This window comes from Mobula birostris, chromosome 23, assembly GCF_030028105.1.
Source record: "Mobula birostris isolate sMobBir1 chromosome 23, sMobBir1.hap1, whole genome shotgun sequence".
NCBI lineage: Eukaryota > Metazoa > Chordata > Chondrichthyes > Myliobatiformes > Myliobatidae > Mobula > Mobula birostris.
In genome coordinates, this window is record NC_092392.1 from 27,143,027 (window position 1) to 27,163,868 (window position 20,842).

Below are 20,842 nucleotides of genomic sequence, written 5' to 3' on the forward strand. Positions count from 1 at the left end.
GGATCGTGGATCTTCATCCAACAGCTACTCCCACCCTGAACTGTAGTCGCCATAGGATATTCCCAAGTGTGGGTGAACTCCCCTATAACCTCGGGATCCGAGTGTGGGTGAATTCCCCTATAAACTCAGGTTTTGAGTGACGACGAACTTACCTATAACCTTGGGTTCCGAGTGAGGGTGAATTCCCCTATAACACTACATTCCAGAGTGTGGGTAAACTACCGCTTTAACCTGGGGTTCTGGTTAAGCATTCTTTCTGCCAAAGGGAATTTTCTTTTACTGAAAAAGCTGTAAGTAATGAGGCATCGTTTCTCCAAACATACCCCTGATCTACTTACACAACTTGCCAGCTTTTAAAAACAGCAATATCTCATAACTTTCTTTTTTTTACCATTCCTAGGGCTCATTGTAACATTTTATGGAGACGGTAAAGTGAATAATTTAACCTTCAGCTTCATAATATAAACTTAAAATAACATTATGTAAGCCCTTACTGTTGTAATTTAAGGACTGGGTAAGTGTTATCAATTTTCATTTAAGTATCTTTCAGAAAGCTCTGTAAATTCTTATGATAAGGATATATATAACAACTCAGTAAATCAGAAAAATATATTCTCCCCCCTTGTTTTAACCAACACACAGATGAAACCTTCAGGTCAAACTTGGATTTTCACTTGTAAGGCTGATCTGGAGGCTTTGTATGTTTGTTGCAGTGCACATGTATTGTTACGACGTAATTTGCCTCGTCATTAAAATTTAGAACCAACCAAGGTGGAAGAGTTTCTCTGAGTTGTAGTCCATCACTTGGAGTCCACAGTTGTGTACTACATGAACAGTCTCTTCGGCCTGTCACGTTCATACTGATCCATTTGCCCATCCACATGAATCCCAAATAGTGATTGTATCTGATTCCAGCACCTCCTATAGCAACATCTTCCAGGTACCAACCGCTGGGTAAAAAGCGTTTCCCCTTTAAAGCTCCAACTTCAAACTCCAACTGTCCACAAGACAGCCAAAGTAGAAAGGCTTAGAAGGCATCAGTAAATAGGACTCATATGGATGGGGCACCTTGGCCACCCTGGACCATTTGTGCCAAAGGATCTATTTCCGTGGCGTATTACTCGATTATTCTCACCTCAAACTTGTGTTGAAACCCCTGCCATGGTAACACCTCCAGGGGTTCCCAACCTGGAGTCCACAGGCACCTTGCTTTATGGTATTGGTTCATGGCATAAAAAAAAGGTTGGAAATTCCTGCCTGACCTGCTGAGTTCCTTCAGCATTTTGTGTGTTGCTTGGATTTCCAGCATCTGCAGATTTTCTCCTGTTTGTGCTATGACTACACTGTGAAGTCTTCCAGGGATGCCTATCCTGAAGAATTTTTAATCTTCCCTTCGATGGGAGTTCAGTGAAACCCCCTCTCACTGCTCCCCGACTCTTCGACCACGTGCTTACCCAGACCTGCTACTACAGCCAAGTAAACCTTCCTAGGAACGTATCTTCACCGCCAGCTTGTCTCTTTCACCGATCAATTTCCCAGCTCTTTACTTCATTCTTCCCCTCCCAGTTTCACCTATCACTCTGTGTTTCTCCCTCCCCTTCCCCCACCTTTTAAATCCACTTCTCATCTTTTTTTTTCTCCAGTCCTGGCGAGAGGTCTCAGACCAAGATGCCATCTGTGCTTTTTCCCATAGAAGCTGCCTGGCCTGCTGAGTTCCTCCAGCATTTTGTGTGTGTTGCTGTCAACCCTTGACCTACTCTTTCCAAGTTTCTTATAATTTTATAAACTTCTGTCAGTTCACCCCTCAGCTTCCTCCAGTCCAGGGACTGTCCAATCTCTCTTCATAACTAAAGTTCTCTAATCCACGCAACGTCCTGGTAAACCTCCTCTGGAATCTCTCCAGCACAAAGCTACTTGGGCATTAATTTGTCATTTTACACTGGTGAAATGTGAAGGGTCCCCGGTGTGAGGATGTTAAGTAATACTGAAATCTGGGCCCTAGTAAAACACAATTTTTCTTTCAACTGATGTCTCACACTGTCAACAGCATCTTGCCTCAGCCCCAGCAACCCTCTCATTGATCATTTGGAGATAAAAGATCCCACCCACCCTGGACATAAGGCTGCCTAACAAGAAAAGAGCCCATAGTATTACAGGAAAGATGTTAGAATGGATACAACATTGGCTGACTGGTAGGTGGCAAAGAGTGGAAATAAAGGGAGCCTTTTCTGACTGGCTGCTGGTGACTAGTGGTGTTCTTCAGGGATCGGTGTTGGGACCACTTTTTTAAATATTACATGTCAATTATTTGGATGATGGAACTGATGGCCTTGTGGCCAAGTTTGCAGATGATATGAAGACAGGTGGAGGGGCAGGTAGCCTTGAGGAAGCAGAGACTTTGCTTAAGGATTTGGACAGGTGGGGAGAATGAGCAAAGAAGTGACATATGGAATATAGCATAGAGAATTTATGGTCGTGAACTTTGGTAGAAGGAATAAAGGTGTCGACTATTTTTTAAACGGGAGAAAATTCAAAAATCGGAGGTGCAAAGGGACCTGGGAGTCCACATACAGTGTTCCCTAAAGGTTAACTTATGGGTTGAGTCAGTGGTAAGGAAGGTAAATGCAATGTTAGCATTCATTTCAAGAGGATTAGAACATAAAAGCAACAATATGGTGATGAGGTTTTATAAGACATTGGTCAGACTGCACTTGGAGTACTGTGAGCAGCTTAGGTCTCCTCATCTAAGAAAAGATGTGCTGTCATGTGAGAGGGTCCAGAGGAGGTTCACAGGAATTATTTTGAGAATGAAAGGGTTAATGTATGAGAAAGGGAAGGGGGACGAGCACCAGAGGGAGGTGATTGGATGGTAAGGAGATAGGTGAGAGAGGGGAATGGGAGTGGTGAAGAGGTGGGGCGGGGTGGAGCAAATACTGGAAGTTCGAGAAATCGATGTTCATGCCATCAGGTTGGAGGCTACCCAGACGGAATATAAGGTGTTGCTCTTCCAACCTGAGTGCGGTCTCATCGTCGCAGTAGATGACGCCATGGACTGACATGTCGGAATGAGAATGGGAATGGAAAATGGAATTGAAGTGGATGGCCACCAGGAGATCCTGCTTTTTCTGGTGGGTGGAGCATAGGTGCTTGGTGAAGCAGTCTTCCATTTCATGTCGGATATACAGGAGGCCATACTGGGAGCACCAGATACAGTAGATGACCCCAACAGACTCACAGGTGAAGTGGGTTCCAATTGACCCCAGACATTTTCAAAGCCTAATATGCTACCTCCAACTCTCACTCCAGCCTGGACCTTGACCGACAACATCTCCAGGCCAGGACTTCATGTGCTGCTCTGGAACCCTAGCCTCCACTCTCCCCTCCACCACTCTGCAGTCCCATGTCTCTCAGGTCCCACCGTCAGTTCACGAGTTCTCAGAGATTCCACCCTCATCGCACCCCACCTTCCCTGAAAGCTCCGACCCTCCCCTCTCCTCAGATACTACCAACCTCTTCCACCTTCTGATCCCAGCTCTCATCTGTGCCGTCTTCACTATTCCCCGAGTCACAATGTTCTGTCCTCAGCAAAAGCCTCATCTCTGTACCCCTGACCCACGCCTTACTGAGTTCCGTACCCGCTATGACGCTGAGCTTTTCTTCCACAGCCTCCGTCTCTGTGCCGACTGTTTTGGCAAGGACTCTCCAGCCTGCACCGAAGACCCCTTCTCCCATCTTTAACCCTCCTCTTCTTCCTGAACACTCCTCTCTGGTCTTCTGCCTGCTCAGGATCTTTTCATTGCTAACTGACGACAAGACATCAACCTTTTTGATTTTACCACTCCCTACTCTAATTTTAACCTCACTCTTTCCGAACTGGTCTCCACTCTCTCCTGCAGCTAAGGGGGTGTGTGTAGAAGTCTGGCGGGCTGACCTCTACCTTGCTAAAGCCAGTTAACAACTCAGACACCACCTCTTACTTACCCTTCAAACGGGACCCCACTAAGGAGCACCAGGCCTTTGTCACCCTCACTATCACAGGTCTTATTAACTCTGACATCTCCCATCCACTGCCAGCAATTTCATAGTTCTCTACCCCGCGCCTCCCATTTCTATCTCCTACCCAAGATCAACAAACCTGCCTGTCCAGGTAGACCCATTGTTTCTGCTTGATCTTGTCCCACTGAACTCATATCGGCATACCTCAACTCTGTTTTATCCCCCTGTTTCAGTCCCTTCCTACCTACATCCGTGACACTTCACACACTCTGGATCTTTTCAATGACTTCAAGTTCCTTGGACCTGATTGTTTCATTTTCACCGTGGATGCCCAGTCCCTATACACCTCCATCCCCCATCAGGAGGGTCTTAAGGCTCTCCATTTCTTTCTGGACACCAGTTCCCCTCCACCACCACTCTTCTCCGTCTAGCAGAACTGGCCCTCACACTCAATAATTTCTCTTTCAGCTCCTCCACTTTGTCCAACCAAAGGTGCAGCCATAGCACTCGCATGGGTCCCAGCTATGCCTGCCTTTTTGTTGGCTATGTGGAACAGTCTATGTTCCAAGCCTACACCGGTATCACTCCCCATCTTTTCCAACACTACTTTGACAACTGCATTAGGGCTGCTTCCTACACCCATCCCGAGCTCGTCAACTTCAGCAACTTTGTCTCCTACTTCCACCTTGCCCTCACATTTACCTGGTTCATTTCTGACACCTCCCACCCCTTTCTCGATCTCTCTGTCTCTATCTCTGGAGATGGTTTATCTACTGATATCTCTTACAAACCCATTGATTCGCACAGCTTCCTGGACTATACCTCTTCCCACACTGTCACTTGTAAATCGGCCATCCCCTTCTCTCAGTTCCTCCGTCTTCACTGCATCTACTCTCAGGATGAGGTTTTTCATTCCAGAACTAAGAAAATGTCCTCCTTCAAAGAATGGGGCTTCCGTTCCTCCACCATCAATGCTGTCCTCAACTGCATCTCTTCCATTTTGGGCACATCTGCCCTCACCCCCTCCTCCCACAACCCACCAGGAATAGGGTACCATTTGTCCTCACCTACCACCCCAGTAGCCTCTGTGACCAGCACATAATCTTCCATAATTTCTGCCAACTCCAATGGGATCCCACCACAAGCACATGTTTACTCCCTCAACTTTCCGCTTTCCACAGGGATCACTCCCTACGCAACTCCCTTGTCCATTCATTCCTCCCCATTGATCTCCCACCTGGCACTTATCCTTGCAAGCTGATCAAGTGCCACACCTGCCCCTACACCTCCTCCCTCACTACCATTCAGGGTGCCAAATAGTCCTTCCAGGTGAGGTGACACTTCACCTGTCGGTCTGTTGGGGTCATCTACTGTAACCGGTGCTCCCGGTGCGGCCTCCTGTGTATCAGTGACACCCGACATAGACGGGGTGGGGGGGCAGTTTTGCAGAGCACCTATGCTCAATCTGCCAGAAAAAGTGGGATCTCTCGCGGCCACCTACTTCAATTCTACTTCCCATTCCCGTTCCCATTCCGATATATCAGTCCATGGCCTCCTCTACTGCCACGTTGAGGCTACTTTCAGGTTGGAAGAGCAACTCCTTATATTCCATCTGGGTAGCCTTCAACCTGATGGCATGAACATCGATTTCTCGAACTTCCAGGAATCGGCCCACCTCCTTCCACCATTCCCATTCCCGTTTCTCTCTCTCACCTCATTTCCTTACCTGCCCATCACCTCCCTTTGGTTCCTCCCCCTTCCCTTTCTTCCATAGTCATCTACCCTCTATCAGATTCCCCCATCTCCAGCTCTTTATCTTTTTCATCCAACAGCTTCCCAGCTCTGTACTTCGCCCCTCCCCCTTTCCTGGTTTCACCTCTCACTTACCACCTTGTGCTTCTTCCTTCCCTCCCCCCACCTCTTGCTCTGACTTCTCATCTTTCTTAGCAGTTCTGATGAAGGGTCTCAGCCCGAAATATCGACTGTTTACTCTTTTCCATAGGTTCTGCTTGACCTGCTGAGTTCCTCAAAATGTGAGGATTGTTTGATGGCTCTGGGCTTGCACTCAATGGAGCTTAAAAGAATGGGGGGGGAGGGGATCGCATTGAAATGTTGAAAGGACTAAATAGAGTGGGTAGGGAGAGGATATTTCCTATACAGTAGTAGGTGAATCTAGCACCAGAGGGCACAACCTCAGAATAAAGGGGCATCTATTTAGGACAGAGATGAGGAAGAATTTCTTCAGCCTGAGTGAATTTAGTAAATGTGTGGAACTCATTGCCACAGATAATTGTGGAGACCAAGTCAATAGGCAGATTTAAAGTGGAGATTGATAGGTTCTTGATTAGTCAGGGGACCTAAAGTAACAGGGAGAAGGCAGAAGAAAGCTGCAGAGCCTAGGCCTCTGTACCACCTTCAGCTACTAGATCCTCAATTTCTTAACAGGAAGACCACAATCTGTGCGGATTGGAAGCAACATCCCCACCTCGCTGACAATTAACACTGGCGCTCCACTGGGATGTGTGCTTAGCCCATTGCTCTAGTCTACACCCATAACTGTGTGGCTCAAATTCCATCCATAAAATTACTGATGACATAACCATTGTTGGTAGAACTTCAGATGGAGATGAAAGGGCGTACAGGAACGAGATATACCAGTTAGTTGAGTGGTGTCACAGCAACAATCTTGCACTCAACATCAGCAAGACCAAAGAACTGAGCAACACTTTCAGTACGCTGGATGAACTCAGCAGGTCGGGCAGCGTCAGTCAGAAACGATGAGTCGATGATTCGGGCTGGAACCCTTCGTCAGGACTGAAGAATGAAAGATGGGGAAGGATATGAAGAATGCTTGTAGCGTCAGTTAATAGACCAGTAATTTGAAAGACAAAGGGGTGGGGGAGGGGAAGCAATGACATCATTGCCCTGAAAACAGCATCTGCAGTTTATTTTGTGTAGACCAAAGAACTGATTGTGGACTTCCGGAAGGGTAAAATGAGGGAACACAAACCAATCCTCATAGAGGGATCAAGAGTGGAGAGAATGAGCAATTTCAAGTTCCTGGGTGTCAATATCTCTGAGGACCTAACCTGGACGCAACATATTGGTTCAGCTATAAAAATGGCAAGACAGTGACTATATTTCATTTGGAGTTTGAGGAGATTTGATTTGTCAACTAAAACACTTGAAAACTTCTACAATTGTACCATGGAAAGCATTCTGATTGGCTGCATCAATGTCTGATATGGGGAGGGGGCTACTGCACAAGATTGAAATAAGTTGCAGAAACTTATAAAATTAGTCAGGTCTATCATGGGTACCAGCCTCTGTAGAATCCAAGAAATCTTCAAGGAGCAGTGCCTTAGGAAGGTGCTGTCCATCATTAAGGGTCCCCACCATGCCCTCTTCACATTGTTACCATCAGGTAAGAGGTACAGAAGCCTGAAGGCACACACTCGGTGATTCAGAAACAGCTTCTTCCCCTCTGCCATCCAATTTCTAAATGGACATTGAACTCATGAACACTACCTCACTACTTCTTTATTTCTGTTTTAACATAGAAACATAGAAAATAGGTGCAGGAGTAGGCCATTCGGCCCTTCGAGCCTGCACCGCCATTCAGTATGATCATGGCTGATCATCCAACTCAGAACCCTGTATCAGCCTTCCCTCCATACCCCCTGATCCCTTTAGCCACAAGGGCCATATCTAACTCCCTCTTAAATATAGCCAATGAACTAGCCTCAACTGTTTCCTGTGGCAGAGAATTCCACAGATTCACCACTCTCTTGTAACTCAGTATTTTTCTATATTAATTTATCATGTATTTCATTACGCTGCTGCTGCTGCTAAGTTAACAAAATTCATGACATATGCTGATGATATGAAATCTGATTCTGATTCGGAATGGGATTGCGAGGGCTTACTAAAGCTGTTGGAAAAGATTCTTAGAGATAGGATCTATGGGCACTTAGAGAATCAGGGTCTGGTCAGGGACAGTCAGCAATGTTTATTTTTTGAGTTGAGAGTTAAAGGGCAAAAGTTTAGGGGTAACATGAGGGGGAACTTCTTTACTCAGAGAGTGATAGCTGTGTGGAACGAGCTTCCAGCAGAAGTGGTTGAGGCAGGTTTGATGTTGTCATTTAAAGTTAAATTGGATAGATATATGGACAGGAAAGGAATGGAGGGTTATGGGCTGAGTGCAGGTCGGTGGGACTAGGTGAGAGTAAGAGTTCAGCACAGACTAGAGGGGCCGAGATGGCCTGTTTCTGTGCTGTAATTGTTATATGGTTATGTGGTTAAATTAGTCATGATGGAATGACAGAACAGACTCAATGGGTCAAATAGCCTGATTCGGCTCCTGTGCCTTGTGGTCTTATGGACATTCTCTCTTCTCACTCCTCCCATCTGGCAGTAGATACAATAGCCTGAAAACATACACCACCAGGCTCAAGAACAGTTTCGACCCCATTGTTGTAAGACTATTGAATGGTTCTCTATTAGAAGGTGATGGATTCTTGACCCTCGTCTCTTAGTCACTATCATTGTGAGCTTGCACCTTATTATTACTTGCACTACACCCTCTCTCTGGAGCTGTTACACTTTATTCAGCATCTGCTGATGATTTACCTTGTTCTACCTGAATGCACTGTGTAATGATTTGATCTGTATGAACAGTATGCAAGAGAAGTTTTAACTGCATCTCAGTACCTCTGACAATATTAAACCAATTCCAATAAGCACTGTTTCTTCCCAATTAACCTCACAGTTTTGCTCCTGATATAGCTTTGCACTATGTCTTCTTTCTGGGGCAACTCCTGAAATGAAACCAGTGCCTGTTGTTCAGTTTCCTTGGTGTTCTACCGTGGGCTTGATCCTGCTCCGCAGAGTTGAACAGTAGCTGAGGCTCCTTGATGAATCTGTTTCCGGGTCACTGCACGTGGAGGTCAGGCCTTGGATATGTGAAGCAGACTGGAATAATTCAAAATCTCCTGGCAGCTTGACAATGATTCACAACAGTTTGAAATCATGGCTGATTTAATCTATTGCCGGAGTGATGACTCTTTACAAAGAACAGCAGTTAATCTCCCTGAGCAGATGACGATTCTCCACAAATTGTGGAGTGAAATGTGATGAGATTACAAGTAGTAATGCGACAATATTTCCCCTCTAGATCTCACAGACTGAGTCCCTTTTGGAAGCTCAGGTTGGGTGCTGGAATATAGAAGCATGGATCTTTGACCACTGTAGTGCTTGAGGTATGAGTATACCCACAGTGCTGTGAGGAAGGGAGTTCCAGAGCTTTGACTGAGAAAGGACAGCACCATTCTTCCAAGATGATGTGTAGCTGGGAGGGCAACTTTCAGGGCTGGTGTTCCCCATGCCTTTTCTGCCTTCATTCTTCAAGCTGGTAGAGGTGGCAGGTTTGGAAGGTGGTGTCTGAGTAAGCTCGGTGGGTTCCAATTGTGTCACCAGCACAGCATTTTCCTCCATATCCACCGGTTCCCTGAATGGATGAAACTATATCGATCTCTATCTAGAATATACTTAGTGGCCAAACCTATACAGCATCTTGTGTAGAGAACGTCAGGACTCACCACCCTCTGAGTGAAGACCACTCTTCATTTTACTGGACATTGTTCACATTCTCCCTGCCTCTACCATGTCGAGACCCCTTTGTATTCAAGGAAGTTGCATCTCATTCTTTGCTACAGGCCGATCTGTTTGATCTTTGTTAAAGGACTAATTCCACATCCTCAATCTTGTGAATTTTTGCTGAACTCCCTCAAGAATTCTCTTTCTCAGGGAGGGAGAGGATCCCAAGTCTCTCACCATGGCTCAGTATAATTGTTGTAATGTGCTTTTACTCTTTCATTTAAAGGTCTCACACACTAACTCTGCCCAATCCTGGTATTAGTCTTCAGTGTCTATTACCATTCCTTAATATAGGTTTTAGAATTTTCCCTGCTGCAGATATTGGTTCTAGCATTCTCCCAACGGCAGATATTAGTTCTGGAATTCTCCCAATGGCAGACATCGGTTCTAGAATTTTCCCTACTGCAAACGTTGGTTCTAGAACTCCTCTCCTGCAGATATTAGATCTATAGTTCCCTTTTACTCCGTCCATTTTCTTTTACACTAATGCTTGCAGATTGAACAATATCATTTTCAATTTTTACATAAAGTTTTATCTTATTATGATCATTCTTCTCTAAGGGCCCCTTAACTTCCAGATTAGCAGTTAATTCCTTTTCATTGCTCAATACCTGATCTATAAAAGCATGCAGCCTGTCTTGTTTGTTTTTCAAGATACTGATCTAGAAAGACATCTCATAACCACTCCATGAATTTGCCCTCTGCATGATGATCGTTAATTCAGTTTTCCCAGATAACTGTAGATTAAAGCCCCATGATTATATTATTAACCTCGATACATATAATTCTAATTTCATCTTTTATATAGTGTCTTGCATTGCCTCTGCTGTTTGGATACACACTCCTGAAAATAGCTCACAGGATCAAAATTATATGTTATTATTTCATGTTATACTTGATATAACACCTTGGGTTACTGTAAATTCAGATATTTATCTGTACCATTTTTGAAGTGATGTGCAATATTAACACATTAAGAAAACAAGTGGAGCAAGTTTATGAGATTTATTCTTTGTCTTATCCAACCTCTGTCCCCACTACTAAAAGCATTTACACAAGATGCTGCCTTAAGGAGAGAACATCCTCCATCAAAGATCCCCACTATCTAGGCCATTCCATCTTCCCACAGCTACCTTCAAACAGGAGGTACAGATACCTAAATTTCCACAGCACCAAGTTCAGGAACTGTTGCTTTCCTACAACCGTTCAGTAGCTGAACTGGTCTGCACATCCCTACTTTGGCAATGGAACACTATGGACCACAAGACCATAAGACATAGGAGCAGAATTTGGCCATTCAGCCCATCGAGTCCACTCCACCATTTCATCATGGATGATCCCATATCCCGTTCAACCACGTACACCTGCCCTCTCACCATATCCCTTGATGTGCCGACCAATAAGGAATCTATCAACTTCTCCCTTAAATATACCCACAGACTTGCCCTCCACCACAGTTTGTGGCACAACATTCCACAGATTCACCACTCTTTGGCTAAAAAAATTCCTCCTTACTTCTGTTCTAAAAGTTGCCCCTCACTTTTGAGGCTGTGACCTCCAGTTCAGGATACACCCACCAGCGGAAACATCCTCTCCACATCTATCCTATCTAGTCCTTTCAACATTCGGTAGGTTTCAATGACATCCCATGTATTCTTCTAAATTCCAGTACAAGCCCAAACTGTCAAATGCTCCTCGTATATTAACTCCTCCAGTCTCAGAATCATCCTCGTGAACCTCCTCTGGACTCTCTCCAATGACAACACATCCTTTTTGAGATATGGGGCCAAAAACTGTTGACAATAATTCAAGTGTGGGCTGATTTTGCTTTCTTTACTATACTCTCAACTTGTGAATTAACCTTCCAGGAGTATTGCACGAGGACTCCTAAGTCCCTTTGCACATCTGATGTTTGAATTTTCTCCCCATTTAGATAATAGTCTGCACTATGGTTCTTTTACCAAATGCATTATCATACATTTCCCAACATCGTATTCCATCTGCCACTTTTTTTGTTCATTCTTCCAAGTCTAAGTCCTGCTGCAATTTCATTGCCTTCCCAGCGCTACCTACCCCTCCACCTATCTTCGTATCATCACAGACTTAGCCTCAAAGCTGACAATTCCACTATCTATATCGTTGACAAACAATTTGAAAAGTAGTGATCCCAATACTGACCCATGAGTATCACCACTAGTCACTGGCAGCCAACCAGAAAAGGCCCTTTTATTCCCACACACTGCCTCTTGTCTGTCACCCATTCCTCTATCCATGCCAGTACATTTCCTGTAATACCATAGGATTTTATTTTGTTAAGTAGCCTCATATGAGGCATCCTATCAAATGCCTTCTGAAAATCTAAGTAAATGACATCAATTGCCTCTCTATTGTCCATCCGGCTTGTTACTTCCTCAAAGAATTCTAACAGATTTGTCAGGTAAGATTTCCCTTTCCAGAAACCATGCTGACTTTGACTTATTTTATAATTAGTCTCCAAGTACCACGAAACCTTGTCCATAATAATGGATTCCAACACTTTCCCAACCACTGAGGTTAGGCTAACTGGCCTATAATTTCCTTTCTTTTGCCTTCCTCGCTTCTTAAAGAGTGGAGTGACATTTTCAATTTTCCAGTCCTCCAGGACCATGCCAGAATCAAATGATTCTTGAAAGATCATGACTAATGCATCCATTATCTTTTCAGCAACCTCTTTCAGGACTTTGGGATGTAGTCCTTCTGGTCCAGGTGACTTACCCGCCTTAAGACCTTCCAGTTTGCCTAGCACGTTTCGTTTGTAGTAGTAATGACACTCACTCCTGCTCCCTGACACTCATGGACTTCTGGCATACCGCTAGTGTCTTCCATAGTAAAGACTGAAGCCAAGTATTTATTAAGCTCATCTGCCATTGCTTTGTCCCCTATTACTACCTAGCCAGCATCATTTTCCAGTGGTTCAATATCAATCCTTTTACTCTTTATATAACTGCCAGTCTGCCCTCATATTTCATCTTTTCCCTTCTTATAGCTTTTCTCGTTGCCTTTTGTTGGATTTTGAAATCTTCTCAATCATCCAACTTCCCAATCACTTTTGCTACCTTATATGCCTTTTCTTTAACTTTTATGCAGTCCCTAACATCCCTTGTCAGCCACAGTTGCCTAACCCTGCTACTTGAGAACAACTTCTGTGGGACATATCTATCTTGCGCTTTGTGAACTATTCCCAGAAACTTCGGTTATCTCTGCTCCGCCACCATCCCCGCCAGTATCCTGATCTAATCCACCTGGGCAAGCTCCTCTCTCCTGCCTCTGTAATTCTCCTTATTCCATTGTGATACTGATACATATGATTTATGCTTCTCCCTCTCAAATTGCAGTATGAATTCAATCATATTATGATCACTGCCTCCTAAGGGGCCCTTTACGTTAAGCTTCCTAATAAGATCTGCGTTATTACACAACACCCAATCTAAGACAGCCTTTGCCTGAGTAGGCTCGAGTGCAAGCTGCTCTAAAAAGCCATCTTGTAGACATTCAGCAACTTCCCTCCCTTGCAATCCAATACCAACCTGATTTTCCCAATCCCCTTGCATATTGCGGTTCCCCATTACAATTTTAGTTTTCCCCTTATTACATGCCCTTTCTAGCTCCTTTTGCAATCTCAACCCCACATCATGGGTGCTATTTGGAGGCCTATATATGATTTCCATAATGGTTTTTTCACCCTTGCGCATTCCTAACTCCACCCACAAAGATATGACATTCTCTGACCCTATGTCACCTCTTTCTAAAGATGTAATTCCATCTCTTACCAACAGAGCCATACTACTGCCTATGCCTTCTTGCCTGTCCTTTTGATACCAAGTATATGCTTAGATGTTAAGCTCCCAACTAGAACCTTCTTTCAGCCATGACTCCCCTCTTGAACTAACACCGACTTAACTCTAAAGACAATACTAATGTCTTGTTTCGCACAATCATTCTCTATTGCACTGCTTTGTATAACTTAAGTTTAGTTTATATTCTGAGATGCTGCAGTAAGCAGGATTTTCATAGTACCTCTACCTCAATAAACTCAATTTTAGAGTGAGCATAGAGTTTTAATCCCTTAAATAGGATTGGGAGAAGTGCCAGATCTCTGATAGACATGGAGAATTCTTCTATGTTGAAGACCATGAGGGAATGTTTTCTACCAGAGACACTGGGATCTGCTAATCTCCCAGGGGGACAGTCCAGCAATCACTGAATTGACAGACAATGCGTGCGCCTGTCCTGGGGCTGCCTAAATGAAGGGAGGTTCTTTGCACCTGTTACATTCCTCAGTACAGCTCTCCTGCAGGGCATTAATGGTTTGAAGGTAGAAGCCTCTGAACAGTAGTTGAGGAATGTCTTACAAATTAATCAATTCCACTAACATCACCAGAAACTGGCTCAGGTTTCATTCTCCAGAAGAGGCAGAAAATTGTTATTTTGGCTGACTTGAACAGAGATTGCAAAAACATAGGCACTTAAAAAATAAAATTCCAAATGAACCTGGAACTTGCTGTTATGCTTAATAGCCATTCCTTTTACTGTGTCCTCCCCATCTCCCACCAGGTCCACATATCCTCTAATTCCCTCAGTGTCCAAGAATCAATTGAGTTCAACCTCAGATATACTCAAAACATCCCCCACTCACTCCAGTAGATAATCCTAAAGATTCTCAACTCCAGAAGAAATTCCATTTATCTCAGGCCACCTTCACCTTGAGACAGGGCCCCTGGCTCTGGACTCTCCTATCTGCCTACTCATTTAATTCATTCAAGAAGAACATTAAAAGAGAACTACTTTTTAACCAATTTTCCCCACGTCAGAAACAGGCTGGAGGTATGAACGTATGCTACACTCTGATCTACTGTTATAGGAGAGCTAGTGTCAGGAAGATAAACTTTCAGAACTTTGCCATTTTATGAAACAGAATGAATTTCTGTCAAGATCCTAACTTTAGAAAATAAATCATCTTCAGAATATGGTGGATGTTGAAATAGTGAAATCAATGAATGTGGTGGAAATACTCATCAGGACAGGTGTCCTCTGTGGATCGAGAAGTAATTGATGTGACAGATCATAGTCACACGACACAGTCACAGTCCCTCAGCTCTTTAAGCTTACGCCAACCATAAAACACCCATTTGCACTAACCTACATGATTCCCAGCTCATTTTCTCCATATTCCAATCAACTTTCCAAGAGTTCACACCTCACCGACATACGAAGTACAATTTATAGTGGTCTGTTAGCCCCCCAACCTTTGCAATGTGGCAGGAGACCGGAGCATCCGGGGAATCTGCAATATCCACATAGACAGTGCCAGAGGCTGGGATCAAACCTGGGTCCATGCCTTTGTGAGGCAGTGGATCTACCTGCTGTGCTGCTGTGCAGCCCATGTTCCAGCCTCTCTGTTCCAGTTTGACCTCAGTCCTTCGTTGGTTCACTGACCACAGCCAGATGCAGTCTGATAATGGCTTAGACTGCTGGTCAGGCCATGGGGGATGGCACAGCTGCCTGTGTGATTGGGACCACTCATCGTCATTCAGGATCACACGGGACAATTAAACAAAAACTTAAAAAAAACTTATTTTATTCATTATATAGAAGTACATACAACACTTGAAAAATGGACTAAAACAGTGAAACAGATGTGGGGCAGGGCCTGCATCCAAATTCCTCCTCCATAGCTATAGAATTTAAATTTGGCACCTGTCTGGAAGTTTGTTTAAATAAATTGGTGAAGAACTTAAACAATTGGGTTTCTGTGAGAGACCATTTGATTCACTATCTTCCTCCTAGAGAACATGTCTATGGCAAGACCCTTAACAGTGTTGATGCGCAGATGAAACTTGGTGTCCAAGTTCATAGCTTCCTAAAAGTGGCAACACAGGTTGGTAGCATGGTTAAGGTGGCGTATGGCCTATGTGCCTTTAGTAGTTGAGGCACTGAGTTCAAAAGTCAGGAAGTTATGTTGCTGCTTCATAAAATGTTAGTTATACCACATCTGGAGTATTGTATACAGTTCTGGTCGCCACATTATAGGACGGATGTTGAGGCGCTGGAGTTGGTGCTGCCCTCCAGTGTTCACTCAGCAGAAGACAAGCTGTAATGTCCTTGACTGCAGACTGCTGCAACATTCATGGACTCAGAGTTTTGGACTATATTTTTTGTGACTGTATTTTATTAGTATTTTTTACGTGTTTGGTATCTTATGTGCTATATGTGCCTTGTGCTGTGTGTGAATGTTGGTTCTGTGTTTTGCACCTTTGCCCCAGATTAACACTATTTTGTTTGTCTGTATTCATGGGTATTCATGTATAGCTGAATGACAATTAAATTTGAATTTGAGACTTTGGAGAGGGTACAGAAGAGATTTACCAGGATATTGCCCTGATTAGAGGGCTTAGGTTGGACAAACTTGGGTTATTTTCTCTGGACTGGCAGAGGTTGAGGGAAGGCCTGGAAGAGGTTTATAAGATTATGAAAGGCAGAGACAGAGTAGACAGACAGAACCTTTTTCCCCTCAGGGTTGAAATGTCTAATACGAGAGAGCACGTATTTAAGGTGAGGGGAGGAAAGTTCTGAGGAGGTAAGTGGAGCAAGCTGTTTTTTTAAAATGGAGAGTCGTGGGTGCCTGGAATGTACCGCTTGGGGTGTTGGTGGATGGAAAGATGAAGGATGCATTTAGACAGCTTAGAAAGTGCAGGAAATGAAAGGTCATGGATATTATGTAGTCAAAAGTGATTAGTTTAATTAGATGTTTGATTACTGATTTAATTAGTTTACACAACATTACAGGGCTAAGGGCCTGTTCCTGTGCCGTACTGTTTCATGTTCTAACATCTGCGTCCATACATTGTCTGGTCTCCAGACCCACCAAGGGTTGACTTTGAAATGGTTGTGCAAGCAAACCAGATGTAATTAATGGGACAAGAAGGCAGAGAAAGGATATAATGGGACTCAACACCCATGGCTACCTTGTAATGTCCTTCTCACAAACATCTGGTAACTGGAGTCCATGCTTGGAAGGCAGTCACAGGCCGGTCTGTGACAGACAGAGGGGTGTCTCCCGGCAGGAGGATGGACCGTGGGGGTGCGCTGGGGTTGAGGGATGGTACGAAGGTTCACAGGTCAGAGGGTCCACCGCACTGACTAATTAGACTCATGGTATCGGGTCGAATGAAGGCACACAGATGTCCTCCTGATAAACGCCCACCACCTCCTGTTTGTGTGACAGAATGGTACTGTGGAACAAGGTCTGGTGATGCTCCCTTGATGAGAACTGTCCCGTGACTCTGTTCACTTGCACTGCCTCACCAGCTGGACTCATCTGACCAGTGCCCCCGTAGCTCACAGCGTGAACATAAATCTCTCTTCATTAACTTAATCAGATGCTTTCATCAGCAGCTGCCACCATCATACCAACACTTGCTCTATCAGAGATATTCTCTTTGTTATATCCAACCTCCTACCCCACTCGCCACCCCCTCCCCTCTGCAATTGAACACTGTTTCTTTTTAAACTTTCAGTTCTACCAGGGAATCTGTGACCTGAGGTATTAACTCCGTTTCTCTGTCCCCTGGTGCTGCCTGACCTGCTGCGTTCCTCCAGAACTGTTCTGTTTCAATGCCATATGGAGGGTCTTGACCTCACATTCATTCCCCTCCACTGATGCTGCCTGACCTGCTGAGTTCCTCCAGCATTTTGTGTGGGTTAAAACCACAACCAGCCGGATCCCTTCCACGTCAGGCAGCATTCTGCACAGTTGGACAGTACCTTCCTAGTCTCCTCCATTGGGTCGAAATATAGAGGTTTCTTCCCAGCAACAGCATGGAGCACCTTTACTAGAGGGGCCGCGGTAGATGACAGCAGCTCACCTCCACCTGCTCAAAGACTGTCCGACAATAAATGTTAGTGTTATCAATCCCATCCACCTACCAGAAATAAACAAACAGAAATGTACGTAACCAGGATAACGTCTCCTCAGGAGCTGTTGCATTCCTGTAAGTGAAAGGGATTGTCCAAGTTGCGGGACCTGCAGCTGAAAACCATACTTCATTCTCAGAGTCAGGCAGCTTACCTATGCCAACCCAACATGCCTCTCTACCCTAATTCTACTTGCCTGCATTTGGCCCACATCCCTCTAAAACAGGGGTTCCCAACCCTTTTCATGCCGTGGACCATGCCATTAAGCAATGGGCCCATGGACCTTAGGGTGGAAATCCCTGCTCTAAACTTTTCCTATCCAGGTATCTGTCTAAATGAGTTTTTAAACACTATAGATTTACCCACATCTACCTCTTCCTCTGCCAGTTTGTTCCACTATTACAAGGATTAACCCTCAAGAACTAACCCTCAATAATAATGATCATGTAGGCACAGTGAGGATGTGTACTTGCTGACACATACCTAACACATGAATTTACACAACGAATCACCTGTGTGCACACCCACTAGATTTCCCTCACTGTCCGTGAACAGTTAAGGAAGAGAAAAGTTAGTACCAATGAAAAAGAGTCTACATCGGCCAAGTGTTCTTCTTGATCCCAATGTAATCTCCGTGTTTCCGACATGGAGCCATCTACTTCTGATATGGTTGGTTTCTAAAGAGTTATCACTGTCTGTGCTCCAAAATCTCCAGTCTTATTCTTTCCCTTATCAGATCAATCTATGTTTCAATTTTGTTGGCAATTTCAATTTCATCTGACTGACCTGTTTCATATTCTCATTGGTTGTAGCCCAAGACAACCAACAATATTGCTTTATGGTTCTTTCTTCACCCCTGTACCTGAGGTAATTCTTTTTGTTCTGTCCAACTCAGACTGGTTCAAATAAGTTCAACCTAGTCAGCCAAACACTGGACCCAGAAGACCAGATAACAGGCTGTTCCTTCTGCAAGTCTGCACTTTACGTGATAAAATGGTCTCAGCAGAAAACTCATCACATCATGCTCAGTTGCTCTGATTAAGTTATCCCTGAGCAAGAACCAGTTCTCCAAGCAGTTCACAAAATGGCAGCTGCAAGAACAGTCTCACAAAATGGCCGCCCCATTCCTGCAACAACATAGTAAGAACAAAGACTCCTATTTGTCTGTTTCTAACACCCTGGTCTCAATTCTGTTCACTGATTTGTAGTTCTTTCTGACCAACACTACCTACCTACCAACTTATCTGTTGAAAAAGGTTGCACTTCAGATCCCCTTTAAATCTTTCCCCTCTCACCTTTATTCTTCTCCCTCTAGTATCAGACTCCCCTGCCCTGGGGAAAAGACTGACCATCTGTCGTATCTATGCCTCTCATGATTTTATAAACCTTTACAAGTTCACCCCTCAGCCCCCTGTACTCCAGGAAAAAATCTCAGCCTGCTCCACCTCTCCATATAACTCAATCCTTCCATTTCAGGCAACATTCTAGGGGAGTAAAAAGACAATCTAAATGCAGGTTATCAACCCAAAATATCAATTTCCCTCCACAGATGCTGCCAGAGCCACCAATTCCTCCAGCAGTTTGGTTTTCTCAACATTCCTGTGAATCTTTCCTCCACCCTCTCGACCTTAATCACATCTTTGCTATAGTATGCCGACCACAACTGCACACAACACTCTAAATCTGGTCTAACAAGTGATCTCTTGAGGAGTTGTCAGTGTTTGTAAAAATCTGGGTTTACCAGTAATTCTTCTCCAATATCAACAACTAAAGACACAAACTCTGAAATAATGCAGCCAGATTCTACTACGTAAACATTATTTCACCACCCTAAAGTTATTAATGGTTTTGTGCAGCATTAAAATCCCATTGTCCCTCATCATAAATTCAGTTTCAGCACTAAAACTGTTTCTTTAACATATTTCTCCCTGACAGCTGGTATATCCCTGTTAGATAGTATTACTTTAAAAATGCACAACTGTAAATCCAATCAAAATCGAACCTGAAAATTCTGTGAGATTATAAACCTCTTTACTGTCTGGTTCCAGTGAGAAATATCACTCAGCACTGCCTTTAATAACATGGTTCAGGCTAGGGAAGTGACTGTTCGGATATGATGTGCTGTAAATCAACACTCAAATTGTACAACCAGCTAAGCTTCCAAGCCATTCCTCACTGCCCACTCACCTCTCTCCACCGCCCCACTCTGATGTAGGAACAGGCAGGATCAAAGGCTCCAGTAGCACAGGCCAGCAGATGAGAGCGATTGTAGGAATGGAGAACACGAACAAAGTTTGCACATTCAGACTGTGGGAAGGACAAAGAATGATGTTAACTTTCAGATACATAACAATAGTGATAACAGAATGATAATAAGCCGAAGATTCACTTATGAGTTTTCTCTTTTTACCATAAGATATAGGAGCGGAGTTAAGTCATTTGGCCCATCGAGTCTGCTCTGCCATTTCATTATGGCTGATCCAATTTTCCTCTCAGCCCCAATCTCCTGCCTTCTCCCTGTATCCATTCCTGCTCTAAAAGTCCTCGTAGGCACTCTGGAAATTCCTCTTCCTGTAACCCAGAGCCAAACTGATTTTCCCAATCTACCTGCATATTGAAATCCCCCATGACTATTGTAACATTGCCCTTTTGGCATGTATTTTCTATCTCCCATCGTAATTTGTAGGTCACATCCTTACTACTTTTTGGGAGTCTGTATACAACTCCCATCAGGGTCTTTTTACTTTTGCATTTCCTTAGCTATATCCACAATAATTCAACACCTTCTGACTCTACGTCACATCTTTCTAATGATTTGATTTTATTTTTTACCAACAGAGAAACGCCGCCCTGTCTGCCTTCCTGCCTGTACTTTCAATACAATGTGTATCATTGGACTTTAAGCTCCCAGCGATAATCTTTCAGCCATGATTCAGTGAAGCCTTCAATATCGTACCTGCCAATCTGTAACTGTGCTACAAGTTCATCTACCTTATTCCGTGTACTGTGTGCTTTCAGACGCAACACCTTCAGTCCTTTATTCACCCTTTTTGATTTTGCAACTCTGCAACTCTAGATTAAACCCAACCATGCAGCATTAACAAATCTTCCACCTAGGATATTTGTACAGACAGTTCCTTCTGTGCAGGTCCCACCTTCCATGGAAGAGAGCCCCATGATCCAAAAATCTTATGCCCTCCCTCCTACACCAACTCTTTCACCAAGTATTAAACTGTAT

At 44.1% G+C, this 20,842-nt stretch overlaps 1 protein-coding gene across 2 annotated transcripts in view; it reads right to left on the minus strand.

The window, feature by feature from the left end:
- The window catches only part of LOC140186712 (semaphorin-3E-like), a 374,748-nt gene that overhangs the window by 272,726 nt on the left and 81,180 nt on the right, over window positions 1–20,842 (minus strand). Inside the window, exon 4 of one of the 2 annotated variants that reach the window (XM_072241201.1) lies at window positions 19,792–19,911. The exons of the other annotated variant lie outside the window; for it this stretch is intronic. Coding sequence (XP_072097302.1) covers window positions 19,792–19,911 — 120 coding nt within the window. The remainder of the gene's footprint in view (window positions 1–19,791; window positions 19,912–20,842) is intronic. 2 annotated transcript variants of the gene reach the window in all.